This window comes from Rana temporaria, chromosome 1, assembly GCF_905171775.1.
Source record: "Rana temporaria chromosome 1, aRanTem1.1, whole genome shotgun sequence".
In the NCBI taxonomy this organism is placed as follows: Eukaryota; Metazoa; Chordata; class Amphibia; order Anura; family Ranidae; genus Rana; species Rana temporaria.
In genome coordinates this window covers 542,548,701-542,573,620 of record NC_053489.1, presented here as the reverse complement: position 1 = coordinate 542,573,620, position 24,920 = coordinate 542,548,701, and the positions used below count along the sequence as shown (strand labels likewise).

Sequence of the window (24,920 nt, the reverse complement as noted above, 5' to 3'; positions counted from 1 at the left end):
GCTATATACGTTTTTCACTCACTCACTCACTCATGTGTCCGCCATAATGAAAGAAAAAGTGATGAGTGCAACCTCCAAAAGGAATCCGTGAAATTATCCAAGTCTTAAAACAGGTGTAAATAAGTAACCAGAAAAAATGAATGAATATTAATATGTACCACATATAAATGAAGTGCAACCGTGCAAACGATACAGAAAACTAAGGGGGGTGTGTGGGGTCACAGGACTCTTAAACTATAGTAAAATCAAAAAAATTGTAAGTGGTGTGAAGGTACCTAACCCAATGGCCGGCACTCCCAATCACACAAAGAGAAAACAAAAAACACAACAAAAAACAATTAACAAATCAGTCCAATAAATTTTGCTCATATATTGCCATAAAGTGCTTCAGGTAGTGATCTAAAGTGCTTCAGATGATGATCCTTCTTACATGTGGGCTAACAGAGCGCTTACCTCACAAACAGAAAAAAAACAGCCTTAAATAACTCTTGAACAGCTTGCTGAGAAGTTGGTAATCTTTATACACAGCTTCCTGATGTCCTTATTGCTGGCGACGATCTTCAGTAAAATGGAGGCTCACAATGTAGATGGGGAAAGATAAAAGAAGAAAAAAACTCTCATCGTGAAATATGTAAAACAAAGAGCTTTAATAGAGACAAAATGGGCGCTTACAAGCAGTATGAAAAAACGGGCAGGCATATAATAACCGTAAATACGGACGAAATCCACATCACTTCCGGTCACATGCAATGTTCCTGGCGCGTTGACTTCATCAGAGTTTTTTTTCCTCTGTAAGCGCCCATTTTGGCTCTATTAAAGCTCTTTGTTTTACATATTTTACGATGAGAGGTTTTTCCTTCTTTTATGTTTTCCCATCTACATTGTGAGCCTTCATGTTACTGAATATCATCGCCAGCAATAAGGACATCAGGAAGCTGTGTATAAAGATTACCAACTTCTCAGCAAGCTGTCCAAGAGTTATTTAAGGCCCCGTACACACGGACGGATAATCCGCTGAAAACGGTCCGCCGGACCGTTTTCAGCAGACATGTCCGCCCAGAGATTTCTGTCTGATGGTTGTACACACCATCAGACAGAAATCCACGCGTAAACAATACACGGGGCGTGGCCTTGAAGTTCAAAGCTTTCACGCATGCGTCGAATCAGTATAACGCATGCGAGGGATGGCGGTCGGTCGGACGTGTCCGGTGAGTCTGTACAGACGACCGAACACGTCCGACAGACAGGTTTACAGCGGATAGATTTCTTAGCATGCTAAGAAATTTTGATCCGCTGGAAACTGGCCGATCCGCCGGACAATTGTCCTACACACGGGCCTACACACGACCGGATCTATCCGCTGAAACTGGTCCGTCGACCAGTTTCAGCGGATCGATCTGGTCGTGTGTACGGGGCCTAAGGCTCGTTTTTTCTGTTGGTGAGGTAAGCGCTCTGTGAGCCCACATGTAAGGAGGATTATCATCTGAGGCACTTTAGATCACTACCTGAAGCACTTTATGGCAATATATGAGCAAGATTTATTGGACTGATTTGTTAATTGTTTTTTGTTGTGTTTTTTGTTTTCTCTTGGTGTGATTGGGAGTTCCGGCCATTGGGTTAGGTACCTTCACACCAAATTTTTTGACTTTACTGTGGTTTAAGAGTCCTGTGACCCCACGCACCCCCCTTAGTTTTCTGTATCGTTTGCACTCTTGCACTTTATTTATATGTGGTACATATTAATATAAAAAAAAAAATCTGGTTACTTATTTACACCTGTTTTAAGACTTGACTTATTTCACAGATTCCTTTTAGAGAGTGTACATAGAGGTTGCGCTCATCACTTTTTCTTTCATTTAATTTTTCAGTGAATTTGTACACTTTATAGATTTGAGCAGCATCCTCATTTATTTATTTATTGGTCCCACCTACATACATTTTTGGATTCACTAGGCAAGTGCAGGAGATTTCTCCTTTTGCCCGCCATAATGTCACAGTCACCAAAAAAATCGCCGATCGTCGCCATTACTAGTAAAAAAAAAATATTAATGAAAAAGCCATAAAACATACCCTATTTTGTAAAGCTATAACTTTTACACAAACCAATCAATAAACGCTTATTGCGTTTTTTTTTATACCAAAAATATGTAGAAGAATACGTATCGGCCTAAACTGAGGAAAAAAAGTTTTTTTTATATATTTTTTGGGGATATTTATTATAGCAAAAAGTAAAAAATATTGCATTTTTTTTAAATTGTCGCTCTATTTTTGTTTATAGCGCAAATAATAAAAACCACAGGTGATCAAATACCACCAAAAGAAAGCTCTATTTGTGGGAAAAAGGATGTTTGGGAGCCACGTCGCACGACCGCGCAATTGTCAGTTAAAGCGACGCAGTGCCGAATCGCAAAAAGTGGCCCGGTCATTTGGCAGCTAAATGGTTCGGGCTGAAGTGGTTAAAGTCCCCACTCCCTGCAAAAATGTTTAGCCTTACAGTACTAAAATGTATATATAAAGAAGACCTTACCTTGCCTCCATCTTCTGCCTATGGCACCTAGGTGAGGGTGATGACATGCTCCTTCCAGTAAGACCTTGGGGATTTTAGAGAAGCTCAAATCTTATGAGAAGATACTCTGAAAAAAGATGATGTGTCTTCTTTTGAGATTGTGGGTACTCGTCGTTCCCTAGGAATATCCCTAGTGCGATAGGTGCATCACGCTCAATGATGTAAAAATAGAAAAATATATTATCTTTTGTTTTTTTACAGCTACATTTTAGAAGTACTATTATGCTGCAGTTTTTTCTTTTTTTTTTTTTTTTACTGCCTGTTTTCATTGTCGTGAAGCAAGTCTTATTTCAAACCAATGACCCATCCAGTAATCTTACTAAATCAGCACTGACACTCAAAATTTAGCAAAAACTGCAAAAAAAAAAAAACTGAAAAAAAAAAAAAACATAGGTGCTCAGAAAATGTAGGTGCAATGTACAAGAATGCCTTTGGTGAACTGAAAAAAGAATGCATCAACATTAGCTAATCAACTGTAAGATAAATACCACATGCTATAGTAAATATGACTCAGTTTTGTTCAAGCTGAATTCCAGGCAAGCAACTAAATATACAGTTTAAATATAAATGTATAACAGGTGTTTTATCTGCCACAGACTTTATAATTATAGGTAGCAAGCCAGCTTAGTTAGATCTTTGAAGTCAAGAGTATATACCCAGCCTGCAGGCTGGAAAGTGAACAAGTAGCAAGACACTGTTGAGACATCACTCCTTAAAGTGTAACTACACTTTATCTTAGCACCACAAACCAAAAAATAGGATTTTTTGTACTCACCGTAAAATCCTTTTCTCTGTCGTTCATGGACAGTAGGGATGAGCCGAATACCCACCCCCCCCCCCCCCGTTCGGTTCGCACCAGAACCTTTGAACGGACTGAACGTTCGCGCAAACTTTAGAACCCCATTGAAGTCTATGGGACTCGAACGTTCAAATTCAAAAGTGCTAATTTTAAAGGCTAATTTGCAAGTTATTGTCCTAAAACATGTATTAATGCAAAAAAAGTTGAGCAGTGATTTTAATGATGCTTAAAGTGATTTTTTTGGTTTTAATTCCTTTAAATATCGTACCTGCTGGGTGTCTATAGTATGCCTATGAAGTGGCACGTGTTTAGAACTGTCCCTGCACAAAATTACATTACTATAAGAAAAAAGTCATTTAAAACTGCTTGCGGCTTTAACCACTTAACCCCCGGACCATATTGCTGGTCAAAGACCAGAGTACTTTTTGCGATTCTGCACTGCGTCGCTTTAACTGACAATTGCGCGGTAGTGCGACGTGGCTCCCGAACAAAATTGGCGTCCTTTTTTTCCCACAAATAGAGCTTTCTTTTGGTGTTATTTGATCACCTCTGCGATTTTTAGTTTTTGCGCTATAAACAAAAATAGAGTGACAATTTTGAAAAAAAATAATATTTTTTACTTTTTGCTGTAATAAATATCCCCCAAAAATATTTAAAAAAACAATTTTTTTCCTCAGTTTAGGCCGATACATAATCTTCTACCTATTTTTCCTTAAAAAAAATCGCAATAAACGTTTATTGATTGGTTTGCGCAAAAGTTATAGCGTTTACAAAATAGGGGGTATTTTTATGGCATTTTTATTAATATATTTTTTTTACTAGTAATGGCAGCGATCGGCAATTTTTTTCGGTACTGCGACATTATGGCGGACACTTCGGACACTTTTGACAAATTTTTGGGACCATTGGCATTTTTATAGCGATCAGTGCTATAAAAATGCATTGGATTACTATAAAAATGCCACTGACAGTGAAGGGGTTAACACTAGGGGGCGGGGAAGGGGTTAAGTACGTCCCTGGGTGTGGTCTTACTGTGGGGGGGGTGGCCTCACTAGGGGAAATCACTGATCTTCTGTTCATACATTGTATGAACAGAGGATTAGCATTTCCCCCCCTGACAGGACCAGGAGCTGTGTGTTTACACACACAGCTCCCAGTCCCCGCTCTGTAACGAGCGATCGCGTGTGCCCGGCGGCGATCACGCCCACCGGGCACGCGCACGGGAGTCGGGGGCGAGCGGGGAGCCTGCGAGAGAGCCGACGTAGAGCTACGGGCTCTAGCGCAGGAGAGCCAACCTGCCGCCGTAGAATGACGGCGGCAGGTCGGCAAGCAGTTAATGTAGTGTCTGGTCCCTGCAATATGGATGAAAATCATTGAGGAAAATAGCATGGGTTTCCCCCCCCCTCCCCCTAGGTCATTACCAGCCCCTTTGGTCCTATATACTTTGAACAGCAGTATACAGGCAGTGCAAACAACACCGGGACTGTGGGTTTGTTGTAAAGTGTAGCTCCAGCCAAAAAATCTATTTTTAAGCTTTTCGGAAAACATAGAGAAGGGTTATCACCCCTGTAACATTTGTTTTGCTGTCTATGCGCATCTGTTCAGAAGATTGCACCTCGCTTTCTGTCCCAATGACAAATGATTTTTTGAAAATTTGGGTTATTTAGTGAAACAAGGATTGGTGATAAAGCATCAGTGGACAGGAGACACCTCTTACAGAAGAAGAGAATTTCCCTTCCTAGGGGTAGATTTCCTCTCACTTCTTGTTGTCTCCTTCCGTTTGCAAGTAGGAGTCGTTTGTAAGTTGGATGTTTGAAAGTAGGGACCTGCCGTATATACTCTGCAGAAATTTGGGCGCTAGGTGTTGCCACAACACTGTAAGCCATAGTTAGTCTTGGTGGGACGCCAACGCCCTGCTGTGAACTATTATATCAAGAATTGTAATTACATGCCATTGTTGAACAGTGGTAGAAAAATTGGGCCTTTGGTGCTGGCGCTGGTGCCACAACACTGTAAGTCCTCACAGTTACTATTGGAGGGCGCAGGAATGGGCCCTGCTGCAAAGTATTGCATCAAGAATTGTAATTACATGCCCCTGTTAAACAGGGGCATAAAAATAAGGCCTTAGGCACTGGTGTTGGTCCCACAACACTGAAAACCCTCACAGATACTCTAGTTGGAGCGCAGTAATAAGCCCTGCTGCAAAGTATTGCATCAAAAATTGTAATTACACGCCCCTGTTAAACAGGGGCAGAAAAATTGGGCCTTAGGCACTGGTGCTGGTGCCACAACACTGCAACCCCTCACAGATACTCTAGTTGGAGCGCAGGAATGAGCCAGCTGCAAAGTATTGCATCAAAAATTGTAATTACATATCAAATTTAATTATAGACCATACCCTCCCCCCGCCCCCCCACCCACCCCTGTCCCCTAATGGTTTGTTCCTTCCTCTTTATCCTTTTTTTTTCTCTCTTTTTCTTTCCTCTCTTTTTTATCTTCTATTGTACTCTATTGTCCTCTATTATTTTTCCCAAATATTCCTCCGATGATTAAAGTCTTTCCACTGTCTCCATTTTTTATTATGTTTATTGAGCTGGCCCGCGTCACAACTGCATAGATATTCCATTTTGTTGTAATTTTCCACTTTTTCAAACCATTCTTTTATATCTGTTTTTTTTGTACTTAGCCATTTTTTTGGTATCAATCCTTTTTCGGCATTTATTAATGGTGGGATTAATGTTTTCCTATAGCTTATGTTTGATTCTTTTGATTCATGAAACACACAAGCTTGTATGCTATTAGAAATCTTTTCTCCAGTTATTACTTCCACATATTCCCGAATTTCCTGCCAGTATTCCTTTATCTTTGGACAGTCCCACCATATATGTGTAGTTCCAATCTGTCCACAATCTCTCCAACACAGTGGGGTTTTGTCTTTATTGAATTTATGAATCACTTTGGGTGTCCTATGCCATCTTGATATGCATTTGTAGTTCATTTCAATTGTATTCATATCAGTTGCAGTGTTATGTACGGATGCTATTATTCTTTCAACTTGTTGATCATCAAATTTCTTGTTTATTTATTTTTCCCATTTCTCTATAAAATAGGGTTTTCCTTGTAGCTCTGATTCTGTCAGAATTTGATATACTCTTGATATCACGTGCTGTACTGGGGTTTGCGTAGAGCATAATTTTTCTAGTGCCGTTAATTTATTTTCATCTCTTATGGGTGTGGGTATTGAGTTTATCAGATGTTTTAGTTGTAGATATTCCCATTCGTTAATATTCCACCTGTTTTTTTCTTTTATCTCCAAGATTATTTCGGAGAGATGCCAGAAAAGGTTCCAGCGTTAATACATATAGAAGTGGCAAGAGCAGGCACCCTTGTCTAGTCCCATTATGCATTTCAAAGGGCAATGACATCTTACCATTAACCTTGACCATTGCCGTTGGTCTACTATACAAATTTTGTATCCAGTGTCTGATTTTAGGTCCCATTCCCAAATGTTGAATCATAAATCCCCCGTCTACCCTGTCAAATGCTTTCTCTGCATCTATTGACAGGAGTAAGACTGGGGATTTGAAATTCTTTATAATATTTGATGGTAAACCCATCTGGTCCAGGACTTTTCCCAGTGGGTGTTTTTTTTTAATGCTCTTATAATTTCTTCCTGTGTAATCACTGCTTCCAAAGCTGTCAGGCGTTTTTCATGTATTTTTGGCAATTTCGCGTTTAAATATTCTTGAGTTTTTTCTTTCCCCTTCTCCTTCTCCTTATGTGTATCTTCCTTTCTAATTGCGTATAATGCACTATAATATGTTTGGAATGCTATTGCAATATCAGCTGTTTTATTAACCATTTCTCCTCTTCCGTTCTTTATCTTCTCTATGTAATTTAATGACTTATTGCGCCTCAACATTTTTGCAAGGTTTTTTCCAGGCTTGTTTCCTCCTTTGTATCTATCCTTTCTAATTTTGTTGAACTCCTTTCTTGTTTCCTGCTCCATTAGATCTTTCAATAATTCCCTTTTTAGTATTAAGGCTTGTTGGATTTCCTTTTCGACATTTCTCTTATGTCTTTGTTCCAAGTCATGTATTTCTTTTAAGATTTTTTGCATATTAAGTTCGCTTTCTTTCTTTTTTCTAGCCCCAATACTATAGCTATCAATTGGACCCTTATAACGGCCTTATGTGCTTCCCAAATTATTGCTTTACTCAATTCTGGTGTGTCATTGGTCAGGAAATACTGGTCAATTTCTGTTTCTATTATCTTCTCTACTTCTTGATCTTCAATTATATCTTCATTTATTCTCCAGGCTCCTCTCCTCATCACTTCCCTTTTTAAATTTAGCTTCATTGTCACTGGGGCGTGATCTGATATTGTGGCTATTTCTATTGATGTTTCCATGACTACCTCCAATGCTCTATGTTCGATCAATATGTAATCCAGTCTGGAGTACATTCCATGTATCGTTGAGTGGTATGTCAAGTCTTTTACATTAGGATGTTGAATCCTCCAGACGTCTACTAATTGATTTTCAAATAGTTTTCCTTTTACTCTTCTTAATACTTTTTTTTCTTTATCTACAGCCCCGGAAGTGGAATCTAATTTGCTGTCCATAGTAAAATTTAAATCTCCAGCCAGTATTAAGTAACCTTTTTTAAATTCACCCAATTCCTTTTAAGATCTCTAGCAGATACTTTTTAGGGTGCTTATTGGGACAGTATACATTTGCCAAGGTGTATTTTGTGCCTGATATAGTTCCTCTCAGGAACAGGAATCTGCCTTCAGGATCGACCTTCCTATCCTCCATCTTGAAGCCAACGTTATTTCCAAAGCCAATTGCCACCCCTTTTGCCCTTTTTGTGGGGGAATCTCCGTAATACCATATAGGGATCTTCTTAGGCCTCGTACACACGATCGGTTAAACCAATGAGAACGGTCTGATGAACCGTTTTCATTGGTCCAAACCGATCATGTGTGGGCCCCATCGGTTATTTATCCATAGGTTAAAAAAAAGCAATCTTGTTTTAAATTTAACCGTAGCACCATATGTCGCTTCTGTGGAGAGTTTAGCCCTCTGACATTGTACGTTATTAACTTTGTCGAATCCATTCTTCTTTTTTCCTTTCCTGCTCTCTTCCTTTCTTTCCTTTGTACAGGGATGAGAAGACCCCAGGCTCTAATATGCACCGGGGGTCTCTTCCACCCCATATTTCTGGAGACAGCGGATCAACTGGAGAATCTTTTTCTTTTTTTTTGACAAACCATTTTTTTCTCCCCTGTATCCTCCCTCCTCCCGCCTCCCCCCTCCCCCCCATCCTCCACCCTCCCCCCATCCTCCACAATTCCCTCCCTTCCTTCAGGTATTCTAGACCCATGGTCTTTCAGCAGGTTTCTATGACCTTTCCTGGCCTGCCTGCTATATTACGCTGAGGCGGTGTACTGTCTGGCGCTATTGCCTACCTCCTTTATATATAAAGAGAAGGCTCAAGGTCTCTCCGAAAGTCCAGGTCTCCTACCCCCTTTTTTTTATGTCCGTTTCCATCCTCTTCTCCCTATCTCCCACCCTATTACTCCGCCTTTAAAAAAAACAAAATTCTTTCTACCTTTTTCCCTTTTCCTCCCCTTCTTTCCCCTTCTCCCCTCTATTCCCTTCACGTCCCCCTCCTCCCTCATTATAGTTTAGCAAGCTCTCCTCTATTTCTTCATTATGTCTTTCTCTTGGGGATCAGATGCCAGTGTTCCTCATCTTGTGTTGCCGATCCTCCCCCTTAAAGCATCTGGCACTGGGATTTCCAATTTTTCACAGAACTCCCGTACCTCTTCCACAAACCTGAGTTTTACTGTATGCCCATTCTTCTTACCAATCAGGCATGCTGGGAACCCCCAGTTATATTGAATCTCATGTTCTTGTAAAGTTTTCAACAGAGGTTTTAACATCCGCCTTCTTCTTCTTCTTGTGATAAATCCGGGAAGATTTGTAATAGTTTTTATTCAAACTTTAATGGGGGCTTTCCCTTCATACTTCTCCAAATTTGATCCTTTTCCTCTAGTTTCTCGAATCTTGCTATTATGTCAATAGGACTTTCTGCTGGGATTCCCATAGGTCTCCTTAATCTATAAACTCCTTCAATTTTTATAATATTTGTTTCTTGCTTTCCCAGTAATGGGTTAAATATTTTCCCCATTATTTCTATCAAGTCTTCTCTCTGGGGATTTTCAGGGAGTCCTCTTACTCGCAGATTCTTTCTCCTGTTCTTATTTTCTTGTTCTTCTATTCTATATGCTTGTTCCCTCTGTTCTGTTCTTAAAGATCGTATTTCTCCTTTTAACTCCTTTATAGTAGTTGTATGGATATCTACTTTGTTTTCCACCTTTTCTACTCTTGTGAGTAAATGTCCCACATCATTATGGATTATGGCTCTTTCTTTTTTCAGCGAGCTTTCTAGACTCTTCAGCGACTTCTCAAGAACTGCAAACATATTTTCCATATCGCATTTCATTGGGGGTTGATCTTTTCTATGTTGTTCCTCTACTTTTTCTATCTCCCCTTCTATTTAAACCTCTATTTCTTCACAAGAGTCTATTTGTGTACTTATTTCTAGGGCTATTTTATTCGGAACCTTTTTCTCTTTCTTCTCCTTTACTTCATTTTGCCACCCCTTAAGCCCTGTACACACGATCGGTCCATCCGATGAGAACGGTCTGATGGACCGTTTTCATCGGTTAACCAATGAAGCTGACTGATGGTCAGTGGTGCCTACACACCATCGGTTAAAAAACAATCGTGTCAGAACGCGGTGACGTAAAACACAACGACGTGCTGAAAAAAACTAAGTTCAATGCTTCCAAGCATGCGTCGACTTGATTCTAAACATGCGTGGATTTTTAACCGATGGACGTGCCTACAAACGATAGTTTTTTTTCTATCAATATAGGAAAGTGATAAGCGCAAATAAATTAAATATAATATACTAAACTAATTAGAGAGTGATAAAATGCCGTATGAATGAATATATATAAATAATAAATAAAATTATATATATAGTGATTAAGTGATAAATAATCAAGAATAAATGTCAGCGAATCAAAATAATGACAATAAAATAAAGAATAAGACAAATTCAATGAATGCTGTAGCACAAACTAGAATGTGCTGAATAGGCAATCCTGCCTGTTGTGTGCCAATGTGCACAGTGCTAATAAAGTGCTGATGTAACAATAAGGTTAAAGTACTGGTGAATAAGAGATGATGCTTAATATATCCAATGCCATATAAGCAAGAAACAATTCATTGAGGTAAAGTTCAGAAACTGGTGTATTTCATATGCTCAAAGTAATTCCTATAATGTAGAATCTTCTTTCTTCCTGATACTGGGCTCACAGATGCCTGATGCCACGTACACACTATCATTTTTCGGCATGAAAAAAAAACAAAGTTTTTCCAACTTCATCATTAAAACGACATTGCCCACACACCATCGTTTTAAAAAAAATGCTCTAGCAAAGCGCGGTGACGTACAACACGTATGATGGCACTATAAAGGGGAAGATCCATGCGGATGACGCCACCCTTGGGGCTGCTTTAGCTGATTCTGTGTTAGTAAAAGACGATTCGCGCTTTTCTGTCTGTTACAGCGTGATAAATGTGCTTACTCCATTACGAATGGTAGTTTTACCAGAAGGAGCGCTCCCATCTCATAAATTGCTTCTGAGCATGCGCGGGTTTTTAACGTCGTTTTAGCCCACACACGATAATTTTTTACAACCCGAAAAACGACATAGTTTAAAACGTCGTTAAAAAATGCAGCATGTTCGAAAAAAAAACCAAAAAATGATGTGAAGCCCACACACGATCATTTTAAATAACATTTTCTAAAAACAACGTTTTTTTCATGCTGAAAAATGATCATGTGTACGCGGCATTAGGCACTGGTGTTGATGCCACAACACTGCAACTACTCACAGATACTCTAGTTGGAGCGCAGTAATAAGCCTTGCTGCAAAGTATTGCATCAAAAATTTTAATTACACGCCCCTGTTAAACAGGGGCAGAAAAATTGGGCCTTAGCCACAGGTGGCGGTGCTCAGAACCAAAAATGTTCTTACAAGCTATCAGCATGATTATCATTGAGGAGGAAAGGGATAGTCACTCAGCATTAGCATAGGCAGTCTTGAAGGGATCTAACATTTCAAAAAAAATTATTCAGTTACATCAGCATCAGGTGCTTGGTAGCTGGTGGTGATCCAAGCCTGATTTCTTTTTTATGAAGGTCAGTCGATCGACCGAGCCGGTGGAGAGGCGTACCCTGTGATCGGTTACAAAGCCTCCAGCAGCACTGAATGTGCATTCCGAAAGAACGCTGGATGCAGGACAGGCCAGTAGCTCAATTGCATCCTGTGCAAGCTCTGGCCAGTGATCCATCCTCAAGACCCAGTGAGCCAGAGGATTTTTGGTGGGAAAGGTGTCCAAGTCTGATCTTGCCCCTAGGTATTCCCGCACCATTTAAAACAGACGCTGGCGATGGTTGCTGGAACCGGTCATACCTTGGGGCTGCGGACTAAAAAATTGTCTTAACGCATCAGTCAGACGGCCACCTTCTCCACCGCTCCTTCTGTGACTGACCGAAGCCTCAGCAACACATTGTCCAGGACCAGGATTTTGTAACCTCCCAGTCTCTGGGAACGCGTTGCACAGACCTTTCTGCAAGGCCTCCCGAAGATGTTTCATCTTCTGCTCCCACTGGAGGGTTGCCAGACAGTAATGATCCCTCTCCTTAATAGCACGAATACAAGGATCCTTCCGTAGGATTTGCAGGATCAGGGAGGCCATACAGCATAGGTTTGCTGAAGCATTCGGTGCAGAGTCCTCTGGGTCACTGAGGATGACATGATCCACAGCCATCTCATCCCAGCCACGTACAAGTCCATGGGTTTCTTGGGACTGTAATTGATCCCTTAAAAACTGCTGCTGATGCTGAGTGCTAGGCTCCGCCTCCATGCTGACACAATCCTCCTCCTTGTCCTCTTAATGGGTGATAGGCGGGCAAGCAGGAACACTGTCTGGATAAAGGGGGCCTTGAGAGGTAAGGAAGTCCTCCTCTTCCTCCCTCTGTTCTGCCTCAAGGGCGCTGTCCATTATTCCATGCAGCGTGTGCTCCAACAGGTGGATAAGAGGGACAGTGTCACTGATGCATGCACTGTCACTGCTCACTATCCTCGTGGCCTTCTCAAATGGTGGCAGGACAGTGCATGCATCCCTGGTCACGGCCCACTGGCGTGGGGGAAAAAACAAGCTCCCCTGACCCTGTCATGCTGCCATATTGGCACAGATACTCATTCATGGCCCTCTGCTGCATGTGTAGATGCAGCAGCATGGCCAACGTAGAGTTCCACCTGGTGGGCATGTCACAGATTAGGCGGTTCTTGGGCAGGTTGTATTCCTTTTGGAGGTCTGCCAGCCAAGCACTGGCATTATATGACCGTCGGAAATGCACATAGAGTTTCCTGGCCTGCTTCAGGACATCCTGTAAGCCCGGGTACCTGCCCAAGAACTGCTGCACCACCAAGTTAAGGATATGAGCAAAACAGGGCACATGGGTCAGTTGTCCCTGTCGCAGGGCGGAGAGGAGGTTGGTGCCATTGTCGCAAACCACCATTCCTGGCTTAAGCTGGCGTGGCGTCAACCACCTCTGAGCCTGCCCCTGCAGAGCTGACAGAACCTCTGCCCCAGTGCCCTGTCCCCCAAGCACACCAGCTCAAGCACCGCATGGCATCTCTTTGCCTGCATACCTGCGTAGCCCCTTGAATGCCTACGGAGCACCGCTGGTTCCGAGGACACATCGGCACAGGAAGAGGCCACAGAGGAAGAAGAAGAGGAGGGGTGGAGGAAAGAGATGTGTCACAACCAGTAGTAGCATTTTGGTGGCGTGGTGGCGGAACAACCTCCAACACTACTATACCTTGTCATGCATCCTTCCCAGCTGCCAGCAGAGTCACCCAATGCACCGTGAAACATAGGTAACATCCCTGTCCATGCCTGCTGAATCATGAGTCAGCGGTAATATGCACCTTACCACTGACCGCCCTGTCCAGCGAGGCATGGACATTGCCTTCCACATGCCGGGGGAGAAAAGGAATCGCCTTCCATGAGAAAAAGTGGCGTTTGGGAACTTGCCACTGAGGTACCACACATTCCACAAACTCACGGAAGGGGCAGAATCTACCAACTGAAAAGGCAGCAGTTGAAGTGCTAGCAATTTAGCTAAGCTAGCATTCAACCGCTGGGCATGTGGATGGGTGGGAGAGAACTTCTTTCGGCGCTGCAGCAGCTGGGGCAGGGAAATTTGCCTGGTACAATCTGACGTCGGTGTACCAATAGTAGATTGCCCGCAAGTACTTGGCTGTGACACACCTAATTCTACACCTTCAGTCCTATCAGTGCAGGCTTCAGAGAGGACTGAGGGTATAGTGGGGTTGGAGATCCCAGCTGATGAGGAGCAAGGAGAGGTCTGCTTTGTTCTTTGGTGTGGGTCTTTGAGGTACGCTTGCCAACGAACTGCATGGGAGGTCGACATATGTCTGGTCAAGCATGTGGTGCCCAAGCGGGTGATGTTTTGGCCACGCAAGATACGCTTGAGACATATGTTGCAAATAGCAGCGGTGCGATCTGATGCACTCGTCTCAAAAAAGGCCCACACCAAACAACTTTTGAAATAACGCTGAGAGACAGCAGCACCCTGCACATGCGGAGCTCTGCGTTGTGATGCAGTCGGTGTGCTGCCCTTAAGCTGGCCCCTGGAGGGCATCCTGCCTCGTTGGAGATGTGCCTCCTCTCTCCCATCAGGCACCCACTTGGAGTCAGTGACCTCATCATCCTCTCCCTCCTCATCACTGTAGAAAACCTGGCAGTATGCTGCAGATGGGGGAACATGTCTCCCAGATTGCTGTCCTTCTTGGGCACCCCCTCTCTCTGGGCTCACGTTATTGCCTTTCTCTAGCTGTGTACCATCATTGGAGCCTTCAAAACGCTGCGCATCTTCCTGCAGCATGTACCCAACACTGTGGTCAAACAGTTCGGGGGACTTCTCAGGAGGACATGGTAGGGCTAGGGAAGGAGTGACTGATGCCATTGAGCAGAGGGAAGAGGCCACGTTGGCAGCTGCTTTGCCAGACAAAGTACCCTGAGCCTGGGTGAGAGAGGATGAGGAGGATGAGGACGGCTTGGTCATCCACTCTACCAAGTCTTCAGCATGTTGCGGTTCAACACGGCCAGCTGCCGGAAAAAAGGACGAGTGTGTCCCACGGCTACGTGCTGATGAGGATGCACCGTGTCCAGGACCAGCACTGTTGTCTTTAGACACAGAGCCTGCTTGCCCTCTTGTATCGGCTCGTGACTCTCTGCCTATCCTTGTTGTCCTTCCAGACATACTAATGGCCTGCAGGGAGATGTAGCTGCAAAAATACTGACAATACCTGCTGATCCCTGCCTGTGGTATTAATATGAGCAGATCTCTGCCTGTAGGAATTAATATGAGAACACCAGCTTTACGTAGCTTTAGGTGCACACTGTGCAGAGGACACAGACAGTACACACACCACATAGCTTTAGGTGCACACTGTACAGAGGACAGAGACAGTACACCACGTGAATGTACTTGCAGAATGATCCCCTGCCTGTGGTATTAATATGAGCAGATCCCTGCCTCTAGGAATAAATATGAGAATTACCAGCTTTACGTAGCTTTAGGTGCACACTGTACAGAGGACACAGACAGTACACCACGTGAAAGTACTTGCAGAATGATCCCCTGCCTGTGGTATTAATATGAGCAGATCCCTGCCTCTAATATGAGAAACACCAGCTTTACGTAGCTTTAGGTGCACACTGTGCAGAGGACACAGACAGTACACAACGTGAAAGTACTTGCAGAACGATCCCCTGCCTGTGGTATTAATATGAGCAGATCCCTGCCTCTAATATGAGAAACACCAGCTTTGCGTAGCTTTAGGTGCACACTGTACAGAGAACACAGACAGTACACCACGTGAAAGTACTTGCAGAATGATACCCTGCCTGTGGTATTAATATGAGCAGATCCCTGCCTCTAATATGAGAAACACCAGCTTTACGTAGCTTTAGGTGAACACTGTACAGAGGACACAGACAGTACACCACATGAAAGTACTTGCAGAATGATCCCCTGCCTGTGGTATTAATATGAGCAGATCCCTGCCTCTAATATCAGAAACACCAGCTTTAAGTAGCTTTAGGTGCACACTGTGCAGAGGACACAGACAGTACACTACGTGAAAGTACTTGCAGAATGATCCCCTGCCTGTGGTATTAATATGAGCAGATCCCTGCCTCTAATATAAGAAACACCAGCTTTATGTAGCTTTAGGTGCACACTGTACAGAGGACACAGACAGTACACCACGTGAAAGTACTTGCAGAATGATCCCCTGCCTGTGGTATTAATATGAGCAGATCTCTGCCTCTAATATGAGAAACACCAGCTTTACGTAGCTTTAGGTGCACACTGTGCAGAGGACACAGACAGTACACCACGTCAAAGTACTTGCAGAATAATCCCCTGCCTGTGATATTGATATGAGCAGATCCCTGCCTCTAATATGAGAAACACCAGCTTTACGTAGCTTTAGGTGCACACTGTACAGAGGACACAGACAGTACACCACGTGAAAGTACTTGCAGAATGATCCCATGCCTGTGGTATTAATATGAGCAACCCACTTGTCAAGATTTATGGAGCTGTGTCCGTCCATGGACGAAAAGAGAAACACTATTTAATTTATTTTTAATATTCAAAGCAAACTCACGCAATAAACAAAAAAAAGAGTGTCAATTTAGAAAAACATATTTTTTTTTACTTTTTGCTATAATAAATATCCCCAAAAAATATATATAAAAAAAATTTTTTTCTCAGTTTAGGCTGATATGTATTCTTCTACATATTTTTGGTAAAAAAAAATCGCAATAAGCGTATATTGATTGGTTTGCGCAAAAGTTATAGGCCCAGATTCTTAAAGGACTTACGACGGCGCAGCGCCATGTACGCCGTCGTAAGTCCTAATCTGACCCGTCGTATCTATGCAACTGATTCTTAGAATCAGTTACACATAGATATCTATTAGATCCGACAGGCGTAAGTCTCTTACGCCGTCGGATCTTAAGTGCATTTTTTTTTGGACCGCTAGGTGGCGCTTCCGTCGAAATCTACGTCGAGTATGCAAATTAGCTAGATACGCGAATTCCCGAACGTATGCGCGGCCGACGCAGTAAAGTTACGTTAGGCTTTTCCCGGCGTAAAGTTTCCCCGCCCCCTACCTGCCGAATTTTAATTCCGCCGGGTGATTTACGCTACGCCGCCGCAACTTACGGAGCAAGTGCTTTGAGAATACAGCACTTGCCCGTGTAAGTTGCGGAGGCGTAACGTAAATGAGATACGTTACGCCCGCACAATTTTGCGCCGATCTACGTGAATCTGGGCCATAGTGTCTACAAAATAGGGAATAGATTTATGGATTTTTTTTTATAATTTTTTTTTACTAGTAATAACGGTAATCTGCATTTTTTTATCAGCACTGCGACATTATGGCGGACACGTCGGACACTTTTGACACTATTTTGGGACCATTGCCATTTATACAGCGATCGGTGCTATAAATTGCCACTGACTACTGTATAAATTACACTGGCAGGGAAGGAGTTAACACTATGGGGCAATCAAGGGGTTAAGTGTGTCCTAGGGAGTGATTCTAACTGTGAGGGGGGTGAGCTACCACTGACATGACAGCGATCACTGCTCTCGATGACAGGGAGCAGTAGATCCTTGTCATGTAACTAGGCAGAACAGGGAAATGCCTTGTTTACATAGGCAGCTCTCTTCACCGCAATCACTGGCCACCGGCGAACATCAAGTTTGCAGGACCTGTGGGAAAAGGGATGTACAGGTACGCCCATTTACCTGTACGAGCCCTTCTGCCGATGTATATGTGTGTGGCGGTCGGCAAGTGATTAATTATAGAATCAGCATTTTAATGTTTGCCAGTGAGATGACAAATCATCCATTACATCATTACAAATAATACATTTTCTTTAGATGGCAGGGCGTGCTGGAAGAAGAGGACTGGATTTAGAGGGAAACGTCTACTTTGTTAACATTCCAATGACAAAAGTGGAGATGCTCATCAAATCCAATGTTCCAGAACTAAGAGGCCAATTTCCTCTGAGCATTTCACTTGTTTTAAGACTAATGTTGCTGGCAACCAAAGCAGATGATAAAGGGGACGCCAGAGCAAAGGTGAATATTTATTAAATCTGAACTTTACCAAATAGCTAAATATATATTTTTGTGACCTGAAGATGCAGTTACTATTTTTCCCCCCAGCATATACTATATAAGATGTCCAACAGATAAAGCTAGTTACTGCAAGTCACTGTTTCGCCTCTCTGTCCGCAGACGGCACATTGCTGGTAGATTGATCCCTATGCCGCGTACACACGATCATTTTTCGGCATGAAAAAAAACTACATTTTTCGGCATGTAGAAAAAACAAAGTTTTTCCAACTTCATCATTAAAACGACGTTGGCCACACACCATAGTTTTTTAAAAATGCTCTAGCAGAGCACGGTGACGTACAACAAAAAAAACGGCACTATAAAGGGGAAGTTCCATGCGGATGACGCCACCCTTGGGGCTGCTTTAGCTGATTCCGTGTTAGTAAAAGACGGTTTGCGCTTTTCTGTCTGTTACAGCGTGATGAATGTGCTTACTCCATTATGAACGGTAGTTTTACCAGAACGAGCGCTCTCATAACTCGCTTCTGAGCATGCGCAGGTTTTTAACGTCATTTTAGCCCACACACGATCATTTTTTACAACCCGAAAAACGACATAGTTTAAAACGTCGTTAAAAAATGCAGCATGCTCGAAAAAAAAATGTGGGCGTTTTTCAGAACCCGAAAAATGATGTGAAGCCCACACACGATCATTTTAACCACTTAAGACCCGGACCAAAATGCAGCTAAAGGACCTTGCCCCTTTTTGAGTTTACTTGTCAATTTTTACATGCCTATATTTAACGAGTTCCCCCCTTCTCTATAGCCAAAAGATGGCTACAGTGCAGGCCTCCAGTTCTGGGAGGAAGTCCATGGATGTCCTTCCAAGTGCACGCCCCCTGTGATCACAGATCGTTGTAAAGGGCCAATCACAGCCGCCCTTTACCATGTGATCAGCTGTGTCCAATCACAGCTGATCAAATGTAGACAGACTTGCCTGTTATCAGCTCTCCTTTCCTCACATGCTGTCTCTGTGTGAGAAAAGGAGAGACAATAACGGGCAAGTCTGACAGGCCACAGAGAGTACATTGTTTACACTGATAATCACGGCACTGATCATCAGTGCAGCACAATCAGTGCAGTTTATCATTGCCGCTTATCAGTGGTGCCATCAGTGCCGCCTCGTCAGTGCCTCCTTACGAGTGCCCTTCAGTGCAGCCACATCATTGCCCATCAGTGCAGACTTATCTGTGCTCATCACTGAAGCCTCATCAGCGCACATCAGTGAAGAAGAAAAAATACTTATTTGCTAAATTTTATAACAGAAAAAGAAGATTTGTTTTTAAAAATGTTCAGTTTTTTATTTATTTATTCAGCAAAAAAAAAAAACTGTGGTGATTAAGTACCACAAAAAGATAGCTCAATACAGTATTTCTCAAAAAGAATGATAACAATTTAATTTGGGTACAGTGTTGCATGGAGTAATTGTTATTCAAAATGTGACAGCCTGGGCAGGAAGGAGTTAAAGTGCCTGGTATTGAAGTGGTTTAAATGTTTTTAGTATAATATACTGTACTTTTTACACCATGTATAGTGGCAGGCTGCAATTTTGAGCCCACCAAGGTATTAATTGCTATTTTAGATTGTAAGTTGATGAGCAGGCCCCCTCTAATTCCTTTTATATTGAATTGAATTGTATTGTAATGCTCAATGGGAGCTTTTGGTCAGAAATATATTATTTTTTTCCACCAAATTCTTTTTTTTTTTTTTATGATTTTATTTGTATTTATTTTTCAAAAAAAAAAAAATTATAAACTGTAAAAGATATCAAACTGAAAAGATATAGCCGGATAGCTGAATATTTTGTGAACATTTTAAAGTTTGGCGTCTGTAGGTGAAAGTATGAAGAAGCTGAAACTTTTGGGAGTGGAAGAAAATTTTAAGGATTTGAAGCATGCTCTCAATGACTTCAATGTTAAAAAAGTGTTAAAAAGCTTAATATTTTAAAAAGTTATAAATAGTAGAAAAAAATTTGAAGAAGTCCCATCATTAGCTGAAAGAGCTGAACATTTTAAAAGTTGAATGGTTTTAATAGCTGAAAGTAAAAAGTAAAAGTAAAAACGGAGCCAATTCCCCTCAGCGTTGTGTGGGAGGAGCTATCATTTCCCTCAGAGCTGTGTGGGAGGAGCTTTAATTCCCCTCAGCATTGCCAGGAAACCAATGTTTATGCAAGCTATAAATCCTACAGCAACGAGCTTTGTATTGAGAATCACAAGACCCAGACCTACATTTTGATGTATAGTATGTCTCTGAAATATTAAAATTAAAGGCACAGTGGCAGTTTAGATATTGCCCTTCAAATTTTAGGTGTCAAGAGTGTAATTTCAATGGATGTTAATGGATGGCGTGAGTTGCAAACAAATGGTCATATTGTGAAAACGATCAGGACAATGGCTTAGCCGTGGACATGACTTGAACGTTTTGATATAAGATTTGTGTAGGTGGGCTTAAAAATGAGGGAGTGGTGGCAGTCCTGATTTTTCAATTTTTGTCAGCTCACACTCTAGTTTCGCCATTCATTCCTATGGGACAAATTTCACTGCAAAAAAAGACGATATTTCAGATCCAGGTACATCTGCACCGGGCGCAGCGTATCTAAGATATGCTACGCCGCCGTAACTTATCTTTTTTAAATGGAATCCACAACGAATCCACGCCATAAGTTACGGCGGCGTAGTGTATCTATCGCGGCGTAAGGGAGCGGAATTTAAATGGCTGTGATGGGGGCGTGTTTTATGTTAATACATCGTGACCCGACGTAAACTAAGTTTTTTTGGAACTGCGCATGCGCCGTCCCTGGGGTATCCCAGTGCGCATGCTCGAAATTAAACCGGAACCCGCCAATGCTTACGACGATGACATCATTCTACGCCAATTCCTATTCGCGAACGACTTATGCAAACGACGTAAAAAATTCAAAATTGTACGCGGGAAGGACGGCCATACTTAACATTGAGTACGCCACCATATAGCAGCTTTAACTATACGCCGGAAAAAGCGGAACGCAAACGACGGAAAAAAATGCGCCTGGCCGACGTACGTTCGTGGATCGCCGTAAATAGATAATTTGCATACTCGACGCAGATTTCGATGGAAACGCCACCTAGCGGCCGCCGAAATATTGCACCTAGAATCTGACGACGTACGAAGATGTATGCCTGTCGGATCCATCCGAGATGCCGTCGTATCTTGTTTTAAGGATTCAAAACAAAGATACGACGCAGGAATTTTGAAATTACGCCGGCGTATCAGTAGATACGCCGGCGTAATTTCTTTGTGGATCTGCCCCATTGATTTTAATGAGGCTGGTTCACATATGTGCGATGCATTCGCACTGCGCATTGCCCAAAAAACTTGTGCGGCTCAGGTGCTAATTCAGGCCCATTATCTTCTATGGGCACGCATCTGATTCGCAGATGTGTTAATTTCTCTTCAGGATTTCTCTCCTTCTCCTCAATACACTTCCCCCCTCCCCTCCCCTCTTCTAGGTCTCCAAATTCACAGCTAAAATGGAGATGATCTACTAAACAGCTCTCTTATCGCTTTGCAGAGATAAGATAGCTGGAATTCGCACCTCACAAGTGTGAATCTGGCCTTAATGTTTGTGCTAGTTAATGGACCATAACCTTTTGCCAACATCAACAGCACTTTTTTCTAATGCTTCTTAATTGCAGCCAGAGTTGACTGTATCCCTAGTGTATAATTCATGGTGTGTGTTTCAATTTGAAAAAAAAATAGGATGATTCTCTTTGCCTAGTTTTTACACATGTAATACTTTTTGCTGTGTGTGTGTGTGGTAATCTTTAAACTGTGTTTTATATTTTTAGGTTTTATCTGTTTTGAAACACTCACTCATGTCATTCAAGCATCCCGTTAAGACTCAAATGTTAAAGATGTATTTTGTGTTTTCTTTACAATTCCTGGTCCATGAGGTATGTATGTATGTTGCAACAGATCAAATCTTTTATAAATACATTGCTTAAGTACACATGTATCTGCTAGTGTCTTTTGAATCGTGTTAATAATAGCCTTTATTTTTATCACAGGGATACCTGGATACAGAGTGTGACCCCTTGGAATTAACAGGACTAGTTACTCATTTGCACTATCATGAACCATCAAATTTTTTGTTTGTCAGTTTCCTAAAAAAGGGACTCTTTCACAAGTTGTGTAAACCAAGCACTAAATGTATGTTATATAGCTGACAGTCGATGTCACTTTCAACCCTATGCTTTTCCTAGTCTCTATCCATGCAGTGTATACAGTGCATCCGGAAAGTATTCACAGCGCTTCAGTTTTTCCACATGTTACAGTTACAGCCTTATTCCAAAATGGTTATTTCCCTAAAAATTCTACAAACAATACCCCATAATGGCAATATGAAAGAAGTTTTTTTTAAATCTTTTCAAATTTATAAAAAAAAAAATGAAAAAAAAAAAACATGTACATAAGTATTTACCGACTTTGCCATGACACTCAAAATTGAGCATCATGTGCATCCTTGAGATGTTTCTACAACTTGACTGAAGTACACCTGTGTTTGGAAAGGCACACACCTGTCTATATAAGGTTTCACAGTTAACGGTGCATGTCAGAGCACAAACAAAGCCATGAAGTCAAGGAATTGTCTGTAGACCTCCAAGAAAGGATTGTATCGAAGCACATATCTGGGGAAGGGTACAGAAAAATGTCTGCAGCATTGAAGGTCCCAATGAGCACAGTGGCCTCCATCATCCGTAAATGGAAGAAGTTTGGAACCACCAAGGCTTCCTAGAGCGGGCCGCCCAGTCAAACTGAGCATTTGGGGGAGAAGGGCCTTAGTCAGGGAGGTGACCAAGAACCTGATAGTCACTCTGACAGAGTTTCAGTGTTTCTTTGTGGAGAGAGGAGAACATTCCAGAAGAACAACCATCTCTGCAGCCCTTCACCAATCAGGCCTGTATGGTAGAGTGGAGTAGAGTGGAGTCTGACAAAAGACACCTGAAGAACTCTCAGACCTCGAGAAACAAAATTCTCTGGTCTGATGAAACAAAGATTGAACTCTTTGGCCTGAATGGCAAGCGCCATGTCTGGAGACCGCTTATCACCTGGCCAATACCATTCCTACAGTGAAGCATGGTGGTGGGAGCATCATGCTGTGGGGATGTTTTTCAGTGGCAGGAACTGGGAGACTAGTCAGGATCAGGAAAAAAATAAATGCAAAAATTGCTCTGGACCTCAGACTGGGGTGAAGGTTCATCTTCCAACAGGGCAACGACCCTAAGCACACATCCAAGATAACAAAGGAGTGGCTATGGGACAACTCTGTGAATGTGCTTGAGTGTCCCAGCCAGGGCTCAGACTCAAACTTAATTAAACATCTCTGAAGAGATCGGAAAATGGCTGTGCCCTGACGCTCCCTGTCCAACCTGATAGAGCTTGAGAAGGCCTTCAAAGAAGAATGGGAGAAATTGCCCAAAAATAGGTGTGCCAAGCTTGTAGCATCATACTCAAAAAGACTTGAAGCTGTAATTGGTGCCAAGGGTGCTTGAACAAAGTATTGAGCAAAGGCTGTGAATACTTTCTTAAATTTTTAAATGTTTAATAAATTTGCAAAGATTTCAAACAAACGTCTGTCACATTGTCATTATGGGGTATTGTTTGTAGAATTTGGAGGAAAATAATGCAATTAATCCATTTTGGAATAAGGCTGTAACATAATAAATTGTGGAAAAAGTGAAGCACTGTGAATACTTTCCGGATGCACTATATCTACTTTTAAGCTATATACATGAAATTGCTCTTAGATTAAGGTGACCAGATTTTTTAAATGAAATCCGGGGACATATTTTTCTTACTAGTAATGGCGGCAATCAGCTACTCTCTGCCCGTCGCCGCTGCCGCCTGCCTCACAGCCTGTCAAGTCTTACTCTCCGGGCCCCGGCTACTACTGGGTGGGGAGTGGAGGAAAATCACTCCACCAGGGAAGGCAAAGAGATAAGTAGGCAGGCGGCTGGCCGGGACTTGAGCCAGCCAAGCTCAGAAGAACATGCGAGCAGAGCAGGGGCGGATCCAGAGTCTGGTCTCAGGAGGGGCACTGGCAGAAAATTTTGCGGGCATAAAGTCAGGGCAATGGCTGGTGTTGGCACTTCAATCATCACGGCGCCATGGTTGTTATGGTGTCAGGATGATTAAAGCGCATTATTTCTATTATTACATTGTAATAATGCAGAATCAGTGGGAGCCCCGAGTGTGTCACTTGCCACATTCCCTGCCACCAGATGTGGATTGTCACTTGCCAGTGGCTGTGTCCCGGAGTGAGGGCGGACAGTGAGTAGGGTTGCCACCTTTTCGTCAAGCCAAACCCGAACACATTAGCAGCGCACGCCAATATATATATATATTTTTTTTTTGTAGTACATTAAATTCATTACCTCTGTACAAAGCAATGCACAGCTATTGTTTTTTATGCAGTATACACTGTATATATATTTTTGTGATTAAATACAATTTCTAATCATATGGAGTTAATCACAAGAGTCCCCCTTTATATTAGAGTCAGTGGAGAGGAGTGCGGAGGGTATAATGGGGGCAGTATGTATAGAAGAGGAGTGTGGAGTGTATGACAGGGGCAGTATGTACAGGAGAGGAGTGCAGAGGGTATGATGGGTGCAATTAGTACAGGAGAGGAGTGTGGAGGGTATGATGGGTGCAGTTAGTACAGAAGAGGAGTGTGGAGGGTATGATGGGTGCAGTTAGTACAGAAGAGGAGTGCGGAGGGTATGATGGGTGCAGTTAGTACAGAAGAGGAGTGCGGAGGGTATGATGGGTGCAGTTAGTACAGAAGAGGAGTGTGGAGGGTATGATGGGTGCAGTTAGTACAGAAGAGGAGTACGGAGGGTATGATGGGTGCAGTTAGTACAGAAGAGGAGTGTGGAGGGTATGATGGGCACAGTTAGTACAGAAGATGAGTTTGGAGGGTATGACGGACTGGCAGTGGCATAATGGGGAGGGATTTCTTGTGGTGTCTATGGGGTAATCAGGGAGTGATGTTGGGAAGATAAGGGAAGGAAAGGGACCATGGAATGATGTCCCTCAGCTGGAGAGGGGGGGGGGTAGGAAGCAGCTCAGAGTGGTGTCTGTATGAAGTGGTCTGGGGGGTGATGCAAGATGGGGGCTTAGAAGTGGTCAGATAGCGATGTATA

At 42.5% G+C, this 24,920-nt stretch overlaps 1 protein-coding gene across 2 annotated transcripts in view; it reads left to right on the top strand.

Annotated features, from left to right (window-relative positions):
- The window catches only part of LOC120920724 (probable ATP-dependent RNA helicase DDX60), a 294,719-nt gene that overhangs the window by 185,284 nt on the left and 84,515 nt on the right, over positions 1-24,920 (top strand). For both annotated transcript variants that reach the window (XM_040332971.1, XM_040332963.1), the window contains 3 exons: positions 17,498-17,698; positions 21,564-21,668; positions 21,783-21,924. In XM_040332971.1, coding sequence (XP_040188905.1) covers positions 17,498-17,698; positions 21,564-21,668; positions 21,783-21,924 — 448 coding nt within the window. The remainder of the gene's footprint in view (positions 1-17,497; positions 17,699-21,563; positions 21,669-21,782; positions 21,925-24,920) is intronic.